Here is a 21,258-nt window from a genome sequence, read left to right as displayed (position 1 = left end):
AAATTATTAATTAATTTTAGGGACTTGAATCAAAAATTGAAAACCAACAAGGTTTCAGTAAAAAACTGTTCATAACTAGGGACCGCATCCAAAGTCTCCCAAAAAAAATACATTTGTGAAGAGTGTAGAATGAGATTTTTGGAGTGCCAATAACATTTCATTTTTTTAACCTGAGAAATTTACAAAAACTAACACCCAAAAAAATGAAACGTTAACCAATCCACCCCTGGCCATCCAAATTTCTGAAACCCAGAATCCAAATTATGCAGAAGAAATGCGACTGCAAAGAATTGCACTGGCTGAGGTAGACAGTGCCTATTGATAGTTTTTTCACCATTAAGAGCAAATGAGAAAGTTTTTAGTCATTAAGGGTATGTTAGTATTTTCACATCAATATTTGGTTATAATTATCATAAAATTAAAAAGAGTGACTATAATTCTATATGAAATCTAAATTTTGATTAGTTTTCCAAATTTCCCGATGGAGGGAGGATGAGTTTCAGGAGTTAAAATCTTATGCGTCGAAATTTCCCTGCGGCCTCTCTGTGACATAACCAGCTTTTGACATGTGTACACACTAACTTCAAATTATAGACGGCGTTAACTCTTCGGGAAATAATGCTAAGGATACTAAATTTGAAGACTAAATTTGCAAACTAAATTATATGTCACCAATAAGAATAAGCATGTGTAAGTAATAAACCAATCCTTAATTTTTATGTTCTTTAATTTTTAAAACTTTGTTTACAAATTTAGTTTTTTTAACATTACTGAACAAAATAAAGAACCAAGAACTCCTCTAAGTGTTAACTATTAAGTAAGTATGAATTCTATTTCCTTAAGCTCGAATTCCAAATAACTAGAAAAATCCCTGCAAAATAACTAGAAAGCACTGACCTTTTTTATAAGGGAGTAATTCTACAAAAAGTAGGCATCTTTTTTACATTTTTTATACAAAAGATGTAGCTAAAACGAATTGAGTGGAAGCGTTGCATGCCACCCAGATGAGAAAATTGAATTCGAAAACCCCAGATAAGAAAACTGACCTGAAATTGCAAATCTGATCAGAAATGTCGGATTTTTGCCTGAACTCTCAACCAGATGCGATTGGAGATTGGAGCAATACCAGCTGATTGCCTGAGAACTCGACCTCCTGCATCTGAGTATCGGTTTCCTTTTTTTCGTCGCCGGCGTCGTCTTCTTGGTCGGGTTGTTTGGATTTGCCGAGGAAGACAGGCCACAGAAGTTCGTGTGGCCACGTGTCAAAAGCTAAGAGAAGCCAGAGAGAGATTACAGACAAATTTAGGTGCAGAAGATTCGAACTTAGTCGTGAAACGTAGGAGATGTTAATAAAAAGTTAAAAGCCTATGAAAACAAAAACTCGAGATTGAAACCAAATAAATGGTTATAACTGTCCTATTAATGAAGATGGACACTAGTGATCGCAATGTGATCGATCGACGTGACGCTGTTAGAAGGTAGGAGAAAGGCTTTAAATATAAGGGTGTGATTTATAACTAACACCTATGTACTGGTGTGATCTGATTACATTTACATGGTTACCTTCTCCTTCCTGTTTTTGTGTTCCACACATGACCTAAATATTGATAGAGAAGGAATGGTCCATTTATCTACCTTGAACTACAAATCTACATCCATACATTATTGGTGTTTAAATAAATGAAGTTTGTACATGATAAATTATTGAATTTGATGTTCATCTCGTCGCGTGTTGCTACTTATAGATATCTTTAAGAGAAAAGATTATCGTGTTCATTCATCTTAGGTTTGTGTATGATAATTCTTAATTTATTCTTCAAAGATACTTATAAAAATTAAAAGAAGTGTGCGGAAATAGTTTTTTAATTTATATCATTCGATTTTTGTTTAAGAAAGTGTTTCTTCTCCCTCTAAAACATTAATTCTGGAAACAATCGTACTGGACTTTATATTGCTCTGTTGGAAGTTGGAAAGAAAACCAATTTTATAGCATCATGAACATGGAAACAAAGTTCTAAACAGTAGAGCATTTGATCACATGGGGAAGAAGTCAAACCCTAGTTTCTAAAAGCAAAACAAGTCCAAAGCTTCTTTACGACTTCCTTGTAAGGCAGATTTGTCTGCCTACAAAGAATATCAGAGATATAAAGTAGCCATTATCTAATCACGGTTGAATGAAAATGGTCACGGGTTCGAGATTTGAATCCAGATAATCACGAGTTTCGAAAACTAAATACGTACGAAATGATCTTAAGTGAAACAAATTAGAGAAATATTTTAAATTTTGTGTTTTCTGCTTCTGGTTTTGAGATTGATACTGAAACAAAAAAAAACCATACAACACAATACAATGAAGTGCCCTTTTGTTTATCCAATTACAGAACTCATCCTTCAGGCCAACTGAAAGATCCCCCAACTAACTGTCCTCATGTGTGGAAAAAACAGAAGAAAAACATTACCATATTAATGTACTTTTAAGTAGTACGTACTAATTCAACGATTCTGAAACCTCATACGTAGTGTATGGTTAAAAGTTACACATAAGTTATTGCACCAGTGTTTCTTTACTACGGAAGTCTTACTAATTGAACAATTTTGATTCATACAATCATTGTAATTCACGTCTTATATATGATTAAGAGTTATATAAATTATTACATTGGTGTATCTTTATTTCAGAAGTCTTACTAATTGAATACTTTTGACACATACAAACACCTTAAGCCACGTTTTTTTCTACAATCAAGGGATAGAGAAGTTACCACACCGGTGTCCTTTACTCCCCAATTTTTTTGGGTGGGGGTGTTGCTGTTGCAAAAAGGACGGTATTTCCGTTCATTCAGGGTTTGCGCAAACGGTAGGGCAGTACTGCACATGAGTCCATTATTTCTTCTAGTTTTCAGATGTGATATTTTGGTGCACTATGTGACAAGCATTTGCGATTTTAAGGTAAAACGTGTCCCTTCACATGCGAAGCCTCCAATGAAACTATACCAAGATGCTTGCACAATTATTGCCACTCCACCACCCAACTACTTTTCAAATGGCATAAAAACCAAAAGGGCAGCCAAGAAAAAGCAGAAAAACCACACACACACACACACAAACCCATTTCTTCTCTCTCTCGCAGCCCTCATCTCTCCTTTCTTCTGCACTACAATGAGTAACTCAAAGGATGTGAGTGTGCAGGCACTCACATGCACTTTGGTGTTGATATTTCTAGTTGGTTTTGGCAGCTGCAACATAGACCAGGATAGGGCAGAATGTACAGACCAACTAGTAGGGCTTGCCCCGTGTCTTCCGTACGTCGGCGGTGATGCCAAAACTCCAACCTTAGATTGTTGCAGTGGAATTAAAGAAGTGGTGCAGAAGAGCAAGAAATGCCTCTGTATCCTACTTAAGGACCGCGACGATCCGAAACTCGGCCTTAAGATCAATTCCACTCTTGCTTTGAACCTTCCTAGTTCCTGTCATGTACCTGTCAACATATCAACATGTATTGGTAAGTACATATATATACTGAACTGAAGTATATATTAATTAGTTTAATTTCTCTAGAAATGTTCATGATTATATAGATCACCAGTTTGATCATTTTCAACGTTGGTGATGGATTCAGATCTCTTGAATTTGCCATCAAACTCTTCGGACGCGAAGATGTTCCGGGATTTTGAAAACAACACTGAAGCTAGAAGCAACACTACTGCCCCTACATCCAGCGGTATTCTAACAAATTTACTCCTAGAATTTTAGCATATTATGATTGGTAATTAATTTAATTACAATTTAATAGTTCTTTATCTAGTAATATATGTTTAATTTACTTGGTTTTATGTTAATTATTATAGTGAATTCTACAAGCAGTGGTACAGTTGCTCAAGCAAAGAGTGATGGTGGGAGCCTGGAAAATAGATTGATGGGAATAGAGATGCTATTTGGGACTTTTCTGGTGTTTTATATTTCACACTTAGTGTTTTATGCTTGATACAAGACTGCCTTGTCCTTATTGCTGATCGTTTTGTGTGTAATGATCTCTCTCTCTCTCTCTCATCCTCTGCACTTCTCTCTCTAATTATATATTAATCAATTGGATATTATTATGGGGCGTGTATGGATCAATTAGGATCATTCTAACCCCTTATATCATGTTTTGTAATTTGTAATGACAAATGTTAACAAAATTATAGCTAGCAACTAAAATGGTCACTTTTGGCAACAAATATTGATCACTTTTATGTCCTATATGTTAACACTAGACCACAAACAAGATCCAGTTACTCGAATCACAACCGAACAAAATACAAAACACCAATTCATATAAGGTTGAAGCATACTAACCTGAAGAACTTTCATTGGATGCAGCCATGGCTATTCACGATCAACCTGAATGCAGCAGCTCTTCTTCTCTCTGTCACGATGCTTATTGCTCAAACTAAGAATAGAACTCAGTTCCAAAAAAGCGTGTTCCTGTGAAAGGAGAGGTCGCCTCCCTATTAGAATCCTTATGGAAAACAACTTATATTTTCCTAATCCATATCATTTCATTACTCCAGCAGAATTCTCTATTGACAAGAACTAGTATACATCTTCCCATAAGGCTTTCTTATACCAATTGGTTTCAGATAGCCAATGCCAGATCACCTAGTCTCAAGTTTATATTCTTACACTATATATCTTCAATTTCTCTTCTTTCTTTTTGGTAACCCACAAAATTTGAAGGAAATGAAATTTTGGTGAATGTTTCGCGTACTTGTTTTGAGCCTTCACCAGGCGCAGTGTTCATAATAATGAATATTGCTCGTTTTTCAAACAATCTGATACATTGGGTTAGTAAACTGCCAATCTAAAAACTATAGTTTGTAGACACAGTCAAGAATGTTAGTAGACCTCAATGTTTTCAGAGTCCTGAAAGATCTCATTGGGATGTTAATGTTTTGGCAAATGATCAAATTTTCCTCACTTCCTTAATATTAAAGAGAAAGAAGTGCCTCTTGAGAGGAGCTAGAGCTAGTGGGTAGCTATCCCTCTTTCACGACGAAGGGTGCACGTAATCCTTAAGAGATCGTTAAAATAACGATCTTATGCAAATCATGAGACTCGATGCGAAAAAGTTAAAATATGTAGCAATTTTTAATTACAATAGAAAACAGTCACTTTGTCGTTTCTTTTTCATTATTGTTCGTAAAGCACACCCTTTTTCATTATTGTTCGTCATCTCCAATTCAAGCCCAAAGCTATGGCCATGGTATATTACAAAGCCACATGGGCTTGAAGGACAATATCATAAGTATGCCCATGAGTAAAATTTAACAATATGCATCGCCACCAGCTGTGAGCTACTTGAGATTATCGTGATAAAGTAACTAGTTGATCTTCTTGAAGAAAAAAAAATTACGTATGTGTAGACGATCTAAACTTAACGTAACATATTCCTTAGCATATAAAAATGCTAGAAACTTCGTAGTAGAAACTTCATAGCCTATGTGTAGTATTCGTGTCACTTCCGTGTCAAACCTTTTATATTAACAAATCGTTTTGTATCAAACACATTATCTTAATGAGTTCTTAACAGGTGACTCGACAATAATCTGACTCGCTAACGTGTCATTTCGAGTCAGATTAATGGATCGTGCAAGAAATTGTCATGCCTAAATGTCTAGACCAGATAAACAAATTGTATTTGTGTTATTTACATGTCATATCCATTATCTTAATAGGTGACCCAATAACGATTTGATTCGTTAACGAGTTCTTAACGTGTAATCCGATAATGACCCGACTTGTTGACAAATTAACCCAAAAATTATTACTTCCATGTTATTTCGTGTCAGATTAATAAGTCGTTCAAGAAATTGTTACGCATTTTTTAGACTCAAATTCTAATTGTGGTTGATGAATCATGAAATGTAACCCATGCCTTGGTGTACCTTTCTATTTATATCTCCTTCCCTCTTTTTGGTTATAGTAGTGACTCATCCATTTTATTTTTTTTATCAATCGTGACTCATCCATCTGAACTCTTTTTTTCTTTTTCTTAATTCATAATATCCTTTTCCATTCGTTTTTACCAAAGCATTATCCATTGTCTGGTTCTTCTGCTGCCGACCAACCTGGACTTCAAGAAAAACCCATGATTTCCCATAAATACCACACCAACCTCAAAAACAAATCCAAACCGTCCAAGCCTCTCAAATCCAACGGTACAGATTCCTCTAAACCTCTCACCCTCAATATATACACCCAAAAATCTTTCCCGGAAAATCCAACCTGCAAAGGATAGTCAAGAACCCGAAAAAGCACCGAACTTTATCAAAACCCACACACTCTTTCTCTAACACCCGACCCGAATATGGCTCCCCATCTGGGTCTGATCCCGATCCTCCTCTTCTTTCTCTCCGTCCTCCCAAGTCTCTCTCTTTCTCTCTCTAACTCCCCACCCACAGTCTTCGACATTTTACCCGAATACGGCCTCCCCCGCGGTCTCTTACCGTCGTCGGTCTCCAACTACACGCTCTCCGACGACGGCGGATTCGTCGTCGTTTTGCCCAAGACCTGCTACATTCAGTTCGATTACTTGGTCTACTACGAAAAGACCATAACGGGCAAGCTCACATACGGGGCGATCACCGACTTGAAGGGGATTCAGGTCCAGAGGTTCTTGTTCTGGTTCGACGTCGACGAGATCAGGGTCGATTTGCCGCCGTCCGATAGCATTTACTTCACTGTTGGGATCATCAACAAGAAGCTCGACGTCGATCAGTTTGAAAATGTCCGGTCTTGCCGTGACGGGTTATCGGGTTCTTGCGTCGGGTCGTTCAAACGGGGCATTCAGGTATTTTATATATTTGATTACTTAAGTAACTGTTTATTTATCGCTTTTGTGTCTTGATTGCTTTTGGGATTTTATAAACTTACGTTTTTTCTTGAATTATTGTGTGTAAATTGGATTTTTGAGCTTTGAATTCCTGCAACTTTACGCTTGTGGGTTTGTAGTTTTAGAGCTAAATTAGATAAATAAAGTATAAATTGGATCCTTGAAGTGATCATCTTTGTTAAAAAGAATCAATTTTGTTTGTAAATATTGTGTTTTTTATGTGATTATATGAGAAGTTTAATTCAATTTCTGAATTGTCATTATTTTTCCTGGTAATTGAGGAGGTAATTAAGTTACTGTCTGCTGCCTGACGAAACTACAACACCACCAACAGCGCGTAACGAAGCACAGTGTGCAGAGTCTGTGTATTTGAACCTTATGCATTACATTGAATTAGAAGGATTCTATGGCGGGTTTCATTGATATGCGGTCTTGTTTTCAAGTCTAAAATGGAATGGGAGTCTAGTATTGGAGTATGATGGAAACCAAGTTAGGAGCATGTTATTGTAAAGATAGTGAGTTCATTTAGATTTAGTCACTAAATTATTTTTGGAAACAAAGGGACTAAGATATTCAATTTTTAGGTGGGAACTGGGATGGGGGATTGCAGAGGTACAGTATTGTTTGCCTGCATAACAAAGTGAACATCTTTGTTAAAAAGAATAAACTTGTTTGTAAAGATTGTGTTTTATGTGTGATTATATGAGAAGTTTAATTCAATTTCTGAATTGTCGTTGTTTTTCCTGGTAGTTGAGTAGGTAGTTAAGTTATTTGAATTTGTGGAAGTAATTGATATGAACCGAAATAGAAAACTACCAAAAAAAAAAAAAATACACAGAGTTGAGTGCTCCTAGAGGGGAAAGCTACTCAAGAAACTTCCTTAGTCATCAGCTTGCATATAAGGCCAAAAAGTAGTAATTAAGAGTGCTGTGTCCCTAATAAACTACTGAGACAGTTGGGTGGCTGCATGTGAAAGTCATAAGCATATAACAGCTTGGACAGCAAATTATTCTGTCTACAACCTGACAACACAGCCAATAATGCGTAACAAACGACACAGTGTACAGAGTCTGCAAACTTGTCTTATGCGAAGCTTATGCATTACATTGAAATAGAATGTACTGGCATGTTTATTTGTTGAGTGAAGCTATGGTCGGTTTCATTGAATGGTTGAATTCATAGGGAATGAGATCATGTTTTTAAGTCTAATGGAAATTGAATTAAAGTCTAGTGTGGGTGTATCATGAAAACCAAGTCACCAAAATTTAGGAGCATTTTATTGGAAAGTAAGTACACTGAATTCTTCATGAAAGAAAGGGACCATTCATGCGTAATTTGTATCCTCTCATCCTCTGCTAGTTTGGCGGGTTAGGTGCTATAAGGCCGTTTCTGTTTTGTGGTTTACAATCGGTTTGATACTTTAATAGGGTTTCAATATGTGGGTTGGAACTGGGATGGGGGGTTGTGGATGCTCAATATGTTTCTCATGCATAACATTATCAGTTCAAACTGTTGTGTGTGTTGCACCTTAAAGATTGATCTAGAATCTACGATATTAAGTGAAAGATAGGAAATTGGGTGGTCCCATCATGGGTAAGAAGGGTGTGTTGAGATTTATTAATTGTTATTTCTCTTCTGAAAATGTGAGAAATCTTGAGTTTTGGGAGTAAGTATTTGCATAGGATAGGCTTGTGTCTTGTGAGGATGAGATTGTTGTATCCGTGGCTTCTTAATGTTAACTTAGGAGTTAAAGGACTAGGAATGTTCTCTAGAGAAACTCTGAAAATCAAACAAGTGGATTTCGTTGAACTCGTCAATCACACGAAAATTAATACCTCCATTTGGTTTATTTTTCTTATATTTTACACTGACAATGAGTGACCGCGGTTTTAGAGATATTAAAGATGCTATAAGTTTATCCTTAAGTCATTTTTGCTCTGTTGGGAGCCTTGGCAGAGATAAGAAGCGGGTGAAGAGTGTAGTCTTTTATCGCCTTAGTAGGCAAGGAAAGACCAATGACAAAGAAAACATAGTTATGTATTTTGGTTTTAAGGAGGGAAAAGCCTTAGAATCACATGATTACAAGTGACTAAACCTTTGCTGTTAGGTTGCCTTGATGTCTGCATAAGTGAGCTTTAAAGTAAGAAGTTTATTTTCCTGAAAATTTTTATGCTGTTTTCAAATTGGAATACGTACTTCTTGTGCTTCACCCTACCGATATGTATGTAACATGTTCTTTTCCTGTGGTGATTTGCAGCTTCCAACCCCAGTGGAAGAAATTGAGATGCTAATTACCGAATAGACACCACCGAGTGGTTATGCTGTACGATGTAGTGGCTGAGCAAAGGGGCTCTCCAAGAAGTAGTTCACACTTCCAGACTCACAAAGCCGTCGAGTTTGGTTTTAGAAGAATTCAGTGTTATGTACTCCATAAGGGAATTTACTAGTGTTACTCGTTGGAACTGCGTAGTTTGTATCTGCAGACTGCAATATCGTCAAATATCGTGTATGACGTAATCAAATCTTGTATATATTAAGCTGGATGTTAAAACTCAAGACTGTTACTTCTACCCGTTAATATCAAGGGTGAAAGTTGAAATGGATATGTGTGCATCTTGGTGATATTACCTTGTTAGCGTTGTCGCAAGTGTCGGTGGAAATCGGAGGCAAACTATCTCCTCTCTTTGACATCCTTCTGAAATGAATGTTCGTTTTACTTTACTTGACAGACTAATCTGGAAGCATAAACATAAAGACAATGTATTAACGTTGTTAGCTGAAGATTATGCCAATTAATCGAAGCATGCATGTTGAAATTTGATGATTGGGACGTTGAAGGTTTCGGAATCCATCAAACTCAACCAAGCCATAAACAGCTGGCTGGAATTTGCTCGCCTAAAGAATTGATTGAATGGGGAAGGGAAGAATCTCAGGTTTTCCTCTATATTGTTAGAACTCAGTGACTCAGTCGCAGATTGCTTTCGAGGACTTTCATGGAGGAAAGGCTCATTGGCAAGACACCGGTCGAGTTATCATGTGGTGAATCAAGTTTACGAAGTTATTTAACATCTGGAAATAACAGAATCTCAAACTGGCAGCAGCAGTACATTCGAATAACAGATCATGAGTGCTCAGAGAGGCTGCTTTGCATTCTATAACATGTCGGGAAAATAACAGCAGAAGCTGTGGAACATCCTGCAGTCGTAGATACATTTGTTTGCGGTGGAACAGACTCGAGCCTGCCATCCACTGTGATGAGCTCTGAAGAGTGAGTAGCTTGAGAAATATCACATGGCGTCATTGGCGAGCCTCAGTTTCTTGAATGATTTCGACTGCTCATACAATAATCTTGAAGGACCAATACCGTAAAGCACTCAGCTCCAAAGCTTCAGTTCTTCTGCATTTGAGGGGAACCCGAAACTTTGTGGCGATCCACTTCCAAATGAATGCAGACAGATCAATGGTGTTGATGACAGCATGACACGGCTAATAAGAACAATCAAGATGCAGATGATCAAGATGGGAATCAAATTCCATGGTTTCGTATTTTCATTGTACTTGGGTTCATCGTAGGATTTTGGGGAGTTTGTGGTCCCTTGATGGTTAAGAAGACATGGCGATATGCATATTTCCAATTCCTAGACAATGTAAATTATAGGCTGTGCGATGGTAACCGTGTGGATGACCAGGATGCAGAGAGGGCTTAGAAATTTGATTGTGTTTGCTTTCTTCTTTTGACAACATGTACTTTTTATCTTACGTTGTCATTTTCTTGTTCCATAAAGCCATCAATTTGCTATATGAGTGTCGTTCATGTTACCAAAAATTTATATCTGTATCGATATAACATTTGTAATCAACAACATAACTTTTTTTTTTTTAAATATCGAAATCAATACGTTTATAATAAGATGATGGGGGAATAAATTGGTTACCAACTCATTATTTATAAAATTTGAACATAAAATTTATCACTTAAAATGAAAAGAAATAACATTAAACCGTAGTAATAAGTAAGGACAATATAATCATCTTGTATTGGACTTTCACATTTGTCCTTGGGAAATGGATGTTACAATTTGGAATAATCGAACAGGGTTAAAATTGTCATTAAATTACCCTCGTAACAAAGAAGTGCATTGGATACCAACAACCATCCAGCCCAATCATAGAACAAATTTTTCTTCCTATATTACCCCTCAGTATTCTCCTAAACTTCCATCTCTCTTCCTCCTCTGTTCTTCCCCAAGTCAAACTCTCACCTTTCTTCCTCAGAGCTCTGCAATAATGGCACCAGGCACCGCTCAGATCTCTCTCTACCTTCTCCTCCTAATCCTTTTCTCAAAAACCGATCTAACTCTATCCCTCAGATACCTCAAACCCAATCCTGACGGTCCATCCAACACCTCCGTATCAATCGCAGACGTCCACGACCTCCTCCCCAAGTACGGCCTCCCAAAGGGTCTCTTACCCGACAACGTAGAATCCTACACTCTCGCAGAAGATGGAAGCTTCGAGATCTTCCTCGGAAGCCCGTGTTACGTGCACTTTGATCAGTTGGTTTACTACAACAAGCATATTAAAGGGAAGCTGAGTTATGGGGCAGTTTCTGATGTGTCTGGGATTCAAGCCAAGAAGCTTTTTATTTGGGTTTCTGTTACCGGGATTCACCGTGACAAAGGATCGGATTCCGTTGAGTTTTACGTTGGTGCCTTGTCGGAGAAGCTGCCGGCGAAACAGTTTGAAGATATTCCTGATTGTAAGAACAAGGCTTGCCATGGTGTCGGAAGTGGTTCTGTTGAGTCAATCTGAGGTATTATTCTTTCCTTCTAGAAAATACAGAATTATTGGTTTTATTTGTTTTTTGTTGGATTAAATGGGAAAGTCTAGAATTTTTTGTTACTGGTTTTTGCGTGTAGCTCGAGTGGTTATGAGCGTTTACTCCTGCACCTCGGGTTTGTGTAAATCCACCTATCTAATAAAGCTTGCAGCAACAAAACAAAACAAAAAATCTACAGAAGCATTTGGATTTTTTAGGAAGTTCAGCCTTTTATATTTTTCCTCTTGAGTTTGATCTTTGTAAGATTAATTGTAGGCTAGGCTATTGAAAAATAATAATTGAATCAAATCGGAGGAAACTGATTGTTTGTTGATTGTTAGTCTCGGCAGATTAGATTATTAGACCAACAGAAGATCAAAAGATTTATTGCAGACAGATTGAAAAATAATATTCAGGTGATGATATAGGCACTTGACATTTGAATCACCAAAATTTGGAATCTTGCATTCTTTACTTCCATATAGGCACTTGACATCAGAACTGCAAATCTTGTTCCAATCATTTTTCGCTTTGTTTCACTACTATCCATGCTCTAACTCTTCGGGGCATTGCTTAGTTTTCTCCTATAGGTAGTGTTCAAATATTGGAGGTTCAGGTCTCAGGTCGAAAGATCAACTTTATCAACCCCATCTTGGACCTTAATTTCTTAATTTCTGATGCAGGAAGTTCTCAGTACTTAATGAGCTGGTTCAGTTATCGTTAAGGGCGGCATTGCATTATCATTTCTCCGTTTAACGAGATTTGGTGGAGCTATGCTGGTGAAAATCTTGTAATCTATTCCAAGTTTTCTGCAGGGATCATTCAAAAAGAAGTTTCTAGTGATGCTGCATGATGAAAAGGCTTTCTAGGTTCCTATAAAAACAAAACCAAAACCAAATTTGTATTGTTGAAGCCCTGAAAGCTTCATATGTGAAGCACTAATCATAAAGCTGGGAAGCTGGACAACATTGTGCAGCTTCCCGGCTGTATGTTTTATGTTCGAAAGACAACATTTTAAACCCAAATTTTCACCAATAATTGAAAGAGGGAGGATTTGATTCTATTTAAAAGTTAAAAGTTTCTGTCTAGATTCTTAAGCAAAAGTTAAACTGACTTGCTTCATTAAATTGGTTTCATTGGCATTGGCCTAATGTAGGCTTTACTTGCTAAAATCGAAAATTAGGGTAATCTTGGGAGGACTAATGAAGCTGCCCTGATATTGTTGCAGGTAGAAAAAGTACAATGCAATCACTGCATGGAAGAAGGAAACCATCTGCAGATCTTTCCCTCGATCTCATGCAGTCATCTGTATGCTTGAACAAAGTGGCCAGTAGAAGCAAATAAATGTGCATATGAATTCTTCTTAGTAGAGAGAGAGCGCGCGAGAGAGGGGTTATTCTTGTGTAAACCTTGTGATTAATGAGTATATATATAAATTTCATGCTTGTCAATAAATTATTTGGTGGATCTTTCAGTCTATTCTTTCTTCTTTTCTTCCTAAATTTGTAAGGGAAAAGATACAGCAGCAAAAAGCAAGCCTTTCTCTCCTTCTGAGAGCTTTTCTCACCGGTGTGTGACTGTCCTCCACTTCGTTTTTCCCGCAGCCGCCGACCCTAGCTATGGTCAGGGTCGGTGGCAGTTCTTCTCTTCTCCTTTCTCCTTTTTCCTTTTCTTTCCTTCTCCTTCTTCATCTTCCATTTACCCCCGCCCAGTGGCCTGTTTGCCACTCAACCTCTTGTGCATCTGCTTTCTTTGACTTCAGTCCCTTTTCCAACTTCTCCCATTTCTTCCCTTCTTCCACTTTTTCCCTTTGCTTCCTTTCGTCTTCCTTCCACCTTTTCCACTTTTTCTCCGTCTTTCCACCTTTTCCCCTTTTTTTCTTTCCACCTATTCCCCCTCTTTCCCCCACGTTCCCCAATCCAGATCGGCTTCTTCCTTCTTCAACTCCATAGTCCGGCTTGGCTCCTACTTTTTTTCAACGCGATTTTTTGCGCTTCTCCCGGAAGGTGAGTAGAGCTTTGGCTCGGGTGTTCACACCACTTCCTTTAGTTTGCCTTTGTTGACACTGTTGCTAGTGGGGTTTTTCCCACTAGCTTCCTTCCATTTGTGGCAGCTACTGCTGTGGTGTGCTGTGGAGGAGTTTGGGGCTCTATTTTGGGGTCCTGTTGTAGCTCTGTTTTCATCCAACTTTGGGGCTCTAGTTATTTTGATTTCAGATGGGTGCAGGGGATGTTCGTTCGGCTAGCGGATTGACGGCGGAAGTAGGAAGCTGCTAGCGTTTGCTTTGGTGTTTTTCCTGTTTACTATGGAGGTCCATCTTTTTGTTTGTGTTTATTGTATTTGAGCCTTCTCTTATATAATCTGTTATGTTATAAATAAAGTAAACCTTTGACCCAAAAAAGAAGAAGATACAGCAGCATTAGGCTGTTTCTACAAGTGAAACATTATGCAGTGGATAGGGATTGAGTCTCCCATTGTCCCTGCTGCTTGGCTTTCATACATATTCTGAAATTTACCTTTCAGACGAATTCTTGGCTTTTCATATAACGAATCCGAAGGCAAAGCTGTTTCCCTAGCAACCCATTCGACGTCATGTCTGTAACGAATCCGAATGCAAAGATGAAATGATCTAAAGAGAATCATGCAGACACAAAAGAACTTCAGGTTCAGCCGCCAAATCCTGGTAAAACCTACTCGAGCCGCAACGCACAATACAGATCGACCGTATAATGGCGTAAAGCGGCAGATTCATACTGAAAGCAATGGTAAAAACTCTCCTAGAGCGATTGGTTAATGTATGTACTATGAAGTATGAACTAGAACCAAATCCTTGTGGTCAACCATTATTATGTAATTAGATTTGTTTAGAAACCGAAGACTTAATTAATCATATTTAATCATGTATTTTAGAACCAAACCCAATGGGTGAACTCTACAAATAACACCAATTTTAAAGTCTTGGATGGTTGAATCCGGCAGCCAATAATGGCTAATAATATTTAAATAAAAAAAAAATTACCATAACAATCAGCATGCACTATTAGTCTATGATTATGTCATCTAAAATCAGCCTAATTAATTAATGATTAGGGTTTCAATTATCCATCCAAATATTTGAACAAAGCTTGGTTGCTTTAAAACAAGCAGGAGCTTCTGCTTTCATCCAATAACAACTTAACAAGTATCCAAAAAAATAAAAATTAAAACTTGAACTAACAACTTAGACACTTGTCAAGTTGTTATTCGAAGAGAAGAGAGCATGATTTTCTGCTTGTTTTTAAGCAGCCAAGCTTTGTTCCAAATATTTTACTTAATTTTTCACCAACTTGCCAATAGAATAGTAATTATATATTTATAAACAATCTTTGACCTAATTGACATGCATAAAATGATAACAATGCTTTTTCACTATGGGTAAGCATAATTTTGTTACTCTTTTGTAACTTCTTTGCTCTTTCTTTCATTTCCTTTCCTTCGCTTCAATCCATGTGAAACTCATGCTTTTAAGTTTTTAGAAACGTTTGAAGCTATAAATACATTCATCGTGCTCATTCCAAACAACGTAAATCGACTTTGAGTTTCGGGGCACGTTTCTCTTCAATCCCTTGCCGAATCCGACGTCAAGAAATTGATCAAACCGTTTTGGTTATTGAACTTTCCGAGCAAGCTGCTGCGATGGATGTTCGTCGAGAGGTTGCTGCTGCCGGCGGGAGCAAAAGGATGCAGAAGGAAAAGGAGAATACAATGAAGAAACAGATGGTGAACCGGAGGATGAATGCGGCAGATGATCGGGAAGTCGACGTCAATGAAATGGCTGATGCCTTCATCAAAAAGTTCAGAAACCAGCTCAAGATTCAAAGGGAAGAGTCGTTCAAACGGTTTCAGGATATGATTGCTCGTGGAGTTTGAAATATGTCTTTTGTTACTTGTTTGGAACAAAAATAACTAAAATTATTTGTGTCGTGACATTGATATATTCCAGCAAAATAAGAAATTTGATGTCCGTTCCGATGAATTTGGAACGTTTCTAAAGATTATCATGGCCCCCTGCACAAAGATGTCAAAAAAGAAATAGATGATGGATTAATGGAACGAGCGATGTTTGATTACTCAGATGAATAGGAACTCCTACTCAAAATTCTTCGTATTTGATTCACATAACTTTATGCTTATAATCGGAACAGTTCATATTATAAATCACTTTGTATGCTTCTACCATTTTCGTCCATTTGTGATTATACAATTCGATGACTAAACCACCTTATTTTTAATTGATTTTTTTGCAGACATCATCTTTATACTGATTTATACAGTTCTAATAAAAAACACGAAAGCCTATGAACTAGAAGCGAAAAGTTTTGAGTATGGGCTTCTACTCATCCTTTGAGTAGCCAAACATTATTCTAATGAAAAAAATATATTGAATGATCTCTAATGACACATGTATATTCACAAAAGCATCTCTAAGATTACATGCTACTAAACATAAAATCCCCATAGCACAAGACAAAAAGGCCTAGACCAATATAACTAGATTTACACATTTATCTGCTCTCTCTTGATCATGAATGTAAAGAAATGGCCTCATAAATCTTTTTCCGAGGCCAACAACCTCGAAATTCTATTTCCGAAACCAGTATCGCCAGTCACATACCAGATCTCTTGCAAGAGATGACCGCCTTGGCTCTACAGATGCACCAACAATGCTTCTCATCTCAACTCTTGCTTCACACAAAGCATAAGCAACACCGACGCCAGTTCTCAGCTTGTCATGCTTGGAGCACTTGACAGTGTACAATGTGACTCTTCAAACCAGTTCGGCCTGCTATACTTGACCATAAATTGGAGACCAGAGTTCTGAAATGACCTTTACCGGCGATATTTTCCCAAAGCTGAGGGTTGCTTTCGACATGTTTATCTGGACTTGAAACATCAACTAAACTGATGCTCATGTTATTACGAATAATGCAAAGCTTCCCGTTAAGGGGAACAAGTGCAGCAGCCTCCAAAGCACGAGAACTCCCTAGATGAAGCTTGCTATCTATAAATTTGATCCATGAATCTGATACTCTATCATAGACCCTAAGCTTGCACCCATCACGGCACTCCAGAGCATAGAGCTGCCCATTTAAAGAAATACTCGGGTTGCGCCACCCAGCAACCAGCCCATCACTAATAGGGGTCCAGGTATTGGCTTCGGGAGTATAGGCTTCACTCATTACCTCACGGTGTGACCCAAGTCCTTTTAGGAACCACATTCCATCATGAACCACCCCAATAAAGGGCACCATAGCTGTGCTCATATCGGAAATAAAGCTCCACCGATTTTTGTTCGGATCATAAATTTCAGCAGAACGAAGAGTCCTTTGAATTCCTTCACACTCCCCACCGGCTACATAAAGACAATTATTAATAACACAAGAGCCAAAGAAATGGCGCTTCCGAAGCATATCTGGTGCCCTGTGCCATTTATTTGTCCGAGCACTGTAAAAAATAACCCGTCTCATGGATCCCTTCAATGGATCTTTTCCTCCAAACAAGTACAGGTGACAACCGCTAAGGACAGCACAACCAAAACCAAGCGCGGCAGAATACTCGCCAGGAACGGGTGGAAGGGGCTGCCAGAGCTGGTATGTAGGATCAAAAGCATGCCAAGAGATCCTTCCATCACGGTCTCTTTTGATAACATAAACCCATTCTTCTGCCATTCCAAGACTTTTTCTAAGTGAATAAAAGAAGTTTCCAGCTAGAAGGCGATACCACCTTTTGCAAACTAGACGGAGTTTTCTATGTTCAACACGGGGGACTCTGATTAAACAAGCAATTGCAAGATCATCAGGTAGACCAGGCAGGAGGGGTGGCTGGATTCTAGTCCTTTCCCTGCGTAAGTTTTTTCCCCTGTGCGCATTAGGATTGATATCAGGCTGGATGCAAATTTTTGATCCTGGGACAAACTTTCTTGCCCCTGCAACTGTTTTTAAGCCTGCATCTACTTTACAATAGCATGATACGGAGTCAACCTGCAAACCAAGGCATGACAGGATGCATGAGATAACCAAAGTAAAAGGTAAGTTAGAAACACCGAGGGGAAGCTAGTGGCCACGAGTCCGTGACATATAATTTGATGTGCTTATGACAACAGATATACGGTAGGTACGGATTTGGTGACATTATATGGGACTGCTTAGGTTAATAACATGATTTGCACCACTGAAATAAAAAACAAATCTGGGATGGTAACAAAAGTATAAAATACAAAAAAATGATAGTAGCAATTGAATCCTTTTCCACAGCACGAAAGAGGTGGAGGAGTTAAAGGATGTACGTATTTATCTACATATAATTTATCATGCAAAAAGAATGATATGGTTGCCCAACAAATGAACTACTCAAGCACTACAAAGCTATTGCTAAAATGCTAAAAACATGCTACAAGGACACTAAACAAAGGACTTTCATATGACACCTTTAAGGACCTCTAAGGAGTCATTTGAAAGTTATCTCAAACGCATTGCATCTAGTCATTTCAAGATCCTCTTCCTAATTTTTGTAGTGCATTCCTAATAAATTTGGCCAGAGGTCGCACTTGGTGCGATGGCAAGTGCCTTCGCCCATGAGCGGTAGGTCTCGGGTTCGAGACTTGGGAGCAGCCTCTCCATAAATAGGGGTAAGGCTAGCCGACATTTACCTCTCCCAGACCCTGCGTAAAGCGGGAGCCTTGTGCACTGGGTACGACCTTTACCTTTTTATTCCTAATAAATTTGGCCCAAGTCCCTCATCCAAATGCACACCAGAGAACAAGATGGAAATGGCTTGAATAACCCTCCAGGTACTGAAAAGTAAATGCAGTAATTTCACCAAAAAAACTTGTAAATGTTACAAGAACATAATTGAAACTCATGTTGAAGGCAGCTAATTGTGAAAAAACACTAATTTCTTAGCAACAAAAAGCTAGGACAGGATAACAAGAATGACCTCCTTTCTCTAACTTCGTTCTTTAATACAGACATTTGGGAAGAACACACTTTATAATTAAACCGAGAGAGAGAGGTCTTAGGTTCCAACTTGATCATCATTGATTAGCAGCCAACACAATCCCAACACCACGAAATCAGAACAGGCACCTCAAAGGCATTTATTAGAGTACTCAAGAAGAAAAAATCCGCAGCTTGCGGAGTGAGAACAATCCTAACAAATGATCATCAAATTCCTTCTTCGCCAAAATGTTCCCTCTGTTAATAAATCACTAGGATTTAATCCCTTTTTTGAAAGGAAAACTAGGATTTAATCCCTAGATCACCATAACCCCCTTGAAATAAATCACAAAAAGAAGAAGTTAAGCTTTAGCATTTCCAGAACCCGTATGCTCACAAAATAATTCCAAAGTTCCCTAAAAGCTCATGAAAACAGAAGAAGCAAAAGGACAATGCAAATCACGAAGAACCAGATAACCTCAAACACACAAGCTCACAACCAAATGTCCAATCTTTTCTCAACAATTTTGCACAAATCAGCTGAATTCTCATAAGAATCAAAGTCAAACATTTCCCCATCCCCTATGTAAAAGTCCGTTAGATAATGAACTATTGGTTCTAAGCCGTCTCTGGCGATGAATTATCAATTCAAAGTACCTTTCTTGCGTATTCTTGGTATACCAGCGTTTATACATATATGTAGGAAGATCCGTTTGGGAAGTAAGAAGCCTCATACAATAAAAATTCAAAACCTTTCCCCAAAGAATCACACATTCAACAAAAATACTTGCTGAGCACCTCTACAATCTTAAGAAAACACAAACCAAAAAGAAAAATCCAAAATTTCTCCACAATTTTTCACAATTTAGCTAAACTTTCATCTGGGTATCTCCCAAATGCCATGAATTTAAAGAAAAACTTATAAAAACATAAAAAGGAAATTGGGTTCAGATATCAGCGAGGAGACTAACCAGTGGAGCTTGAACTCTGAAGCCCCTCTGAGCATTGGAAGACTGTTCAGTGTTCTGGTCCATCTGCGAATCACAAGCTCATAGAAAAATGGTTGGGAGGAAGCTTGGATCGAGAAGCCACTTCGGAGCTGGAACTTCAATTTCTTGAATCCGATCCAGCAGATAGCATAAATGAACTGGAAGCCTTTTGTTTTCTTCTGGGGAGGTTTGTTTTTCCTTTTTATCACTGCAAATGCAAACAAAAAATGCAGAAAAAAAATAAAAAATAGAAGTCCTCCACCAACTGAGAAGTTAGACTTAGAACAACATCAAAATGTGAGGGCACATCTTCTCTCTCTTTCAATCTCTCTCTCTCTACAAGAGAAGACTTGCTTGCAGTCTCTTGTTTCTTTATCTCTCTAGACCAAAGAGTACAGCTGGACAATGGGCTCACCAACTTCTGATTTTGTATCTTGATAAGTAATTTCTGTATGTATAGGCTGAAAAACTAAAATGGTTAAAGCTTTTTGTTCTGTCCATTTAATTAGAGCGTTACTGATACGTTACACACATGCAAAGACTCGTATATATAAATTAACATCAAATTAGATAAGATGGACCAGTGTTGCCGTTGACGGGATGAAATACAATGACCTAATTAGTTAAATTCAAAACACAAATTTGTTTATACAACAAAATTTGAAGGTGATTTTGGGTTAAACTGCATAAGTAATCAGCATAAATAGGTATTGAACTCGTCATTCATTGAAATCGAACCTGAATTTTCTCACTTACAAGTGACTAAGAATGTCGCTAAGCCGTAACTCAATGACCTAACTCAAAACACAAATTTGTATATACAACGAAATTGGAAGGTAATTCTGGATTAAAATGCATAATTAATCAGCATAAATAGATATAAAACTCGTCATTCATTCAAATCGAACCTGAATTTTCTCACTTACAAGCGAATAAGAATACCACTAAGGCATAACACAATTTGAAAGTTAAATGTAAAGCATAATGAATCAAACAAAATGCAAGCAAAATAGAGGGACTAAAATGTTGTTTAAACCCCCCTTCTTAAATGTTTGATTTTAACTTCAACTCCAACATGGGTGATAGAGCGCATGTCAAAACCCCAATTTATGAGATATTTTTCAGTGTGACCGTCATACGAGATGGTACATCACGTGTTCCTATATAAATGGTGGGTTATGTGTGTTAAAAAGTTAATAACTTAAAAATTAAAATTTTCCACTATTTACATAAAAACACGTGGTGTACCATCTGTATTTCCGTCACAATTAAAAATTTCTTCCAATTTAGGGGAGAGGACAAATAACAGAGTGAGGGAGAGAGACAAGACATTGGGAAGGGTTGGATATTGCTTTTGGTGTCACAAAATATTAATAGCTCACCTCCATCACTCTTTAATGAGCTTACCTATCCATTGGGTTACTGTTTAATGAAATTTCATTTTCTGTTTCTTACTTCCACCCAACTCTCTCTCTCTTATCCTTTTCTCAAAGTTTTGGTGTCCATTTGTTTCTATTGGATATGAATAAATTGAAATCGATTATTTTTAACCTGGCTCATGAGATCTGAACTCATGACTTAGTCCAACAAGTTCGATAAATT

The 21,258-nt window shown here is 37.7% G+C and overlaps 3 protein-coding genes and 1 long non-coding RNA gene across 5 annotated transcripts; 3 read left to right on the top strand and 1 right to left on the bottom strand.

The window, feature by feature from the left end:
* The first annotated feature begins 2,945 nt into the window (after window positions 1-2,945).
* Window positions 2,946-4,552, top strand: LOC103429792 (non-specific lipid transfer protein GPI-anchored 6-like). Of its 2 annotated transcripts, XM_070807928.1 has the most exons (4): window positions 2,946-3,502; window positions 3,620-3,721; window positions 3,849-4,024; window positions 4,363-4,552. In XM_070807928.1, exons 1-3 carry the CDS (start codon window positions 2,983-2,985, stop codon window positions 3,983-3,985), a joined length of 759 nt encoding a protein of 252 aa, XP_070664029.1. In that variant the 5' UTR covers window positions 2,946-2,982; the 3' UTR covers window positions 3,986-4,024; window positions 4,363-4,552. The 2 variants fall into 2 exon arrangements, with proteins under 2 accessions (XP_070664029.1, XP_008366146.3); XM_008367924.4 differs by lacking the exon at window positions 4,363-4,552 and having other exon boundaries at window positions 3,849-4,220.
* A 1,493-nt stretch (window positions 4,553-6,045) lies between these two features.
* On the top strand, window positions 6,046-9,498 carry LOC103447011 (uncharacterized protein At5g01610-like). The gene is made up of 2 exons (XM_008386184.4): window positions 6,046-6,832; window positions 9,132-9,498. Exons 1-2 carry the CDS (start codon window positions 6,350-6,352, stop codon window positions 9,174-9,176), a joined length of 528 nt encoding a protein of 175 aa, XP_008384406.1. The 5' UTR covers window positions 6,046-6,349; the 3' UTR covers window positions 9,177-9,498.
* Window positions 9,499-11,015: 1,517 nt separating this feature from the next.
* Window positions 11,016-13,148, top strand: LOC103429790 (uncharacterized). Its single transcript, XR_011573042.1, has 2 exons — window positions 11,016-11,687; window positions 12,922-13,148. It is a non-coding gene; the product is annotated as an uncharacterized lncRNA (long non-coding RNA).
* Window positions 13,149-16,091: 2,943 nt separating this feature from the next.
* Window positions 16,092-20,108, bottom strand: LOC103447042 (F-box/kelch-repeat protein At1g55270). The gene is made up of 2 exons (XM_008386214.4): window positions 19,639-20,108; window positions 16,092-17,713 (listed from the first exon to the last, which is right to left on the bottom strand). Exons 1-2 carry the CDS (start codon window positions 19,699-19,701, stop codon window positions 16,463-16,465), a joined length of 1,314 nt encoding a protein of 437 aa, XP_008384436.2. The 5' UTR covers window positions 19,702-20,108; the 3' UTR covers window positions 16,092-16,462.
* Between the last annotated feature and the right edge of the window lie 1,150 nt (window positions 20,109-21,258).

This window comes from Malus domestica, chromosome 11 (assembly GCF_042453785.1).
Source record: "Malus domestica chromosome 11, GDT2T_hap1".
In the NCBI taxonomy this organism is placed as follows: domain Eukaryota; kingdom Viridiplantae; phylum Streptophyta; class Magnoliopsida; order Rosales; family Rosaceae; genus Malus; species Malus domestica.
This window is presented reverse-complemented; position numbering and strand designations above follow the sequence as displayed.

Excerpts from the sequence above, each read along its gene's own strand:
- LOC103447011 (XM_008386184.4), top strand. The coding sequence starts at position 6,350 with ATGGCTCCCCATCTGGGTCTGATCCCGATCCTCCTCTTCTTTCTCTCC. Across the intron at positions 6,833-9,131 it reads CGTTCAAACGGGGCATTCAG|CTTCCAACCCCAGTGGAAGA; the intron begins GTATTTTATATA and ends GGTGATTTGCAG.
- LOC103447042 (XM_008386214.4), bottom strand. The coding sequence starts at position 19,701 with ATGGACCAGAACACTGAACAGTCTTCCAATGCTCAGAGGGGCTTCAGA. Across the intron at positions 17,714-19,638 it reads TCAGAGTTCAAGCTCCACTG|GTTGACTCCGTATCATGCTA; the intron begins GTTAGTCTCCTC and ends CTTGGTTTGCAG.
- LOC103429792 (XM_070807928.1), top strand. The coding sequence starts at position 2,983 with ATGAAACTATACCAAGATGCTTGCACAATTATTGCCACTCCACCACCC. Across the intron at positions 3,503-3,619 it reads CAACATATCAACATGTATTG|ATCTCTTGAATTTGCCATCA; the intron begins GTAAGTACATAT and ends TGATGGATTCAG. Across the intron at positions 3,722-3,848 it reads TACTGCCCCTACATCCAGCG|TGAATTCTACAAGCAGTGGT; the intron begins GTATTCTAACAA and ends TAATTATTATAG.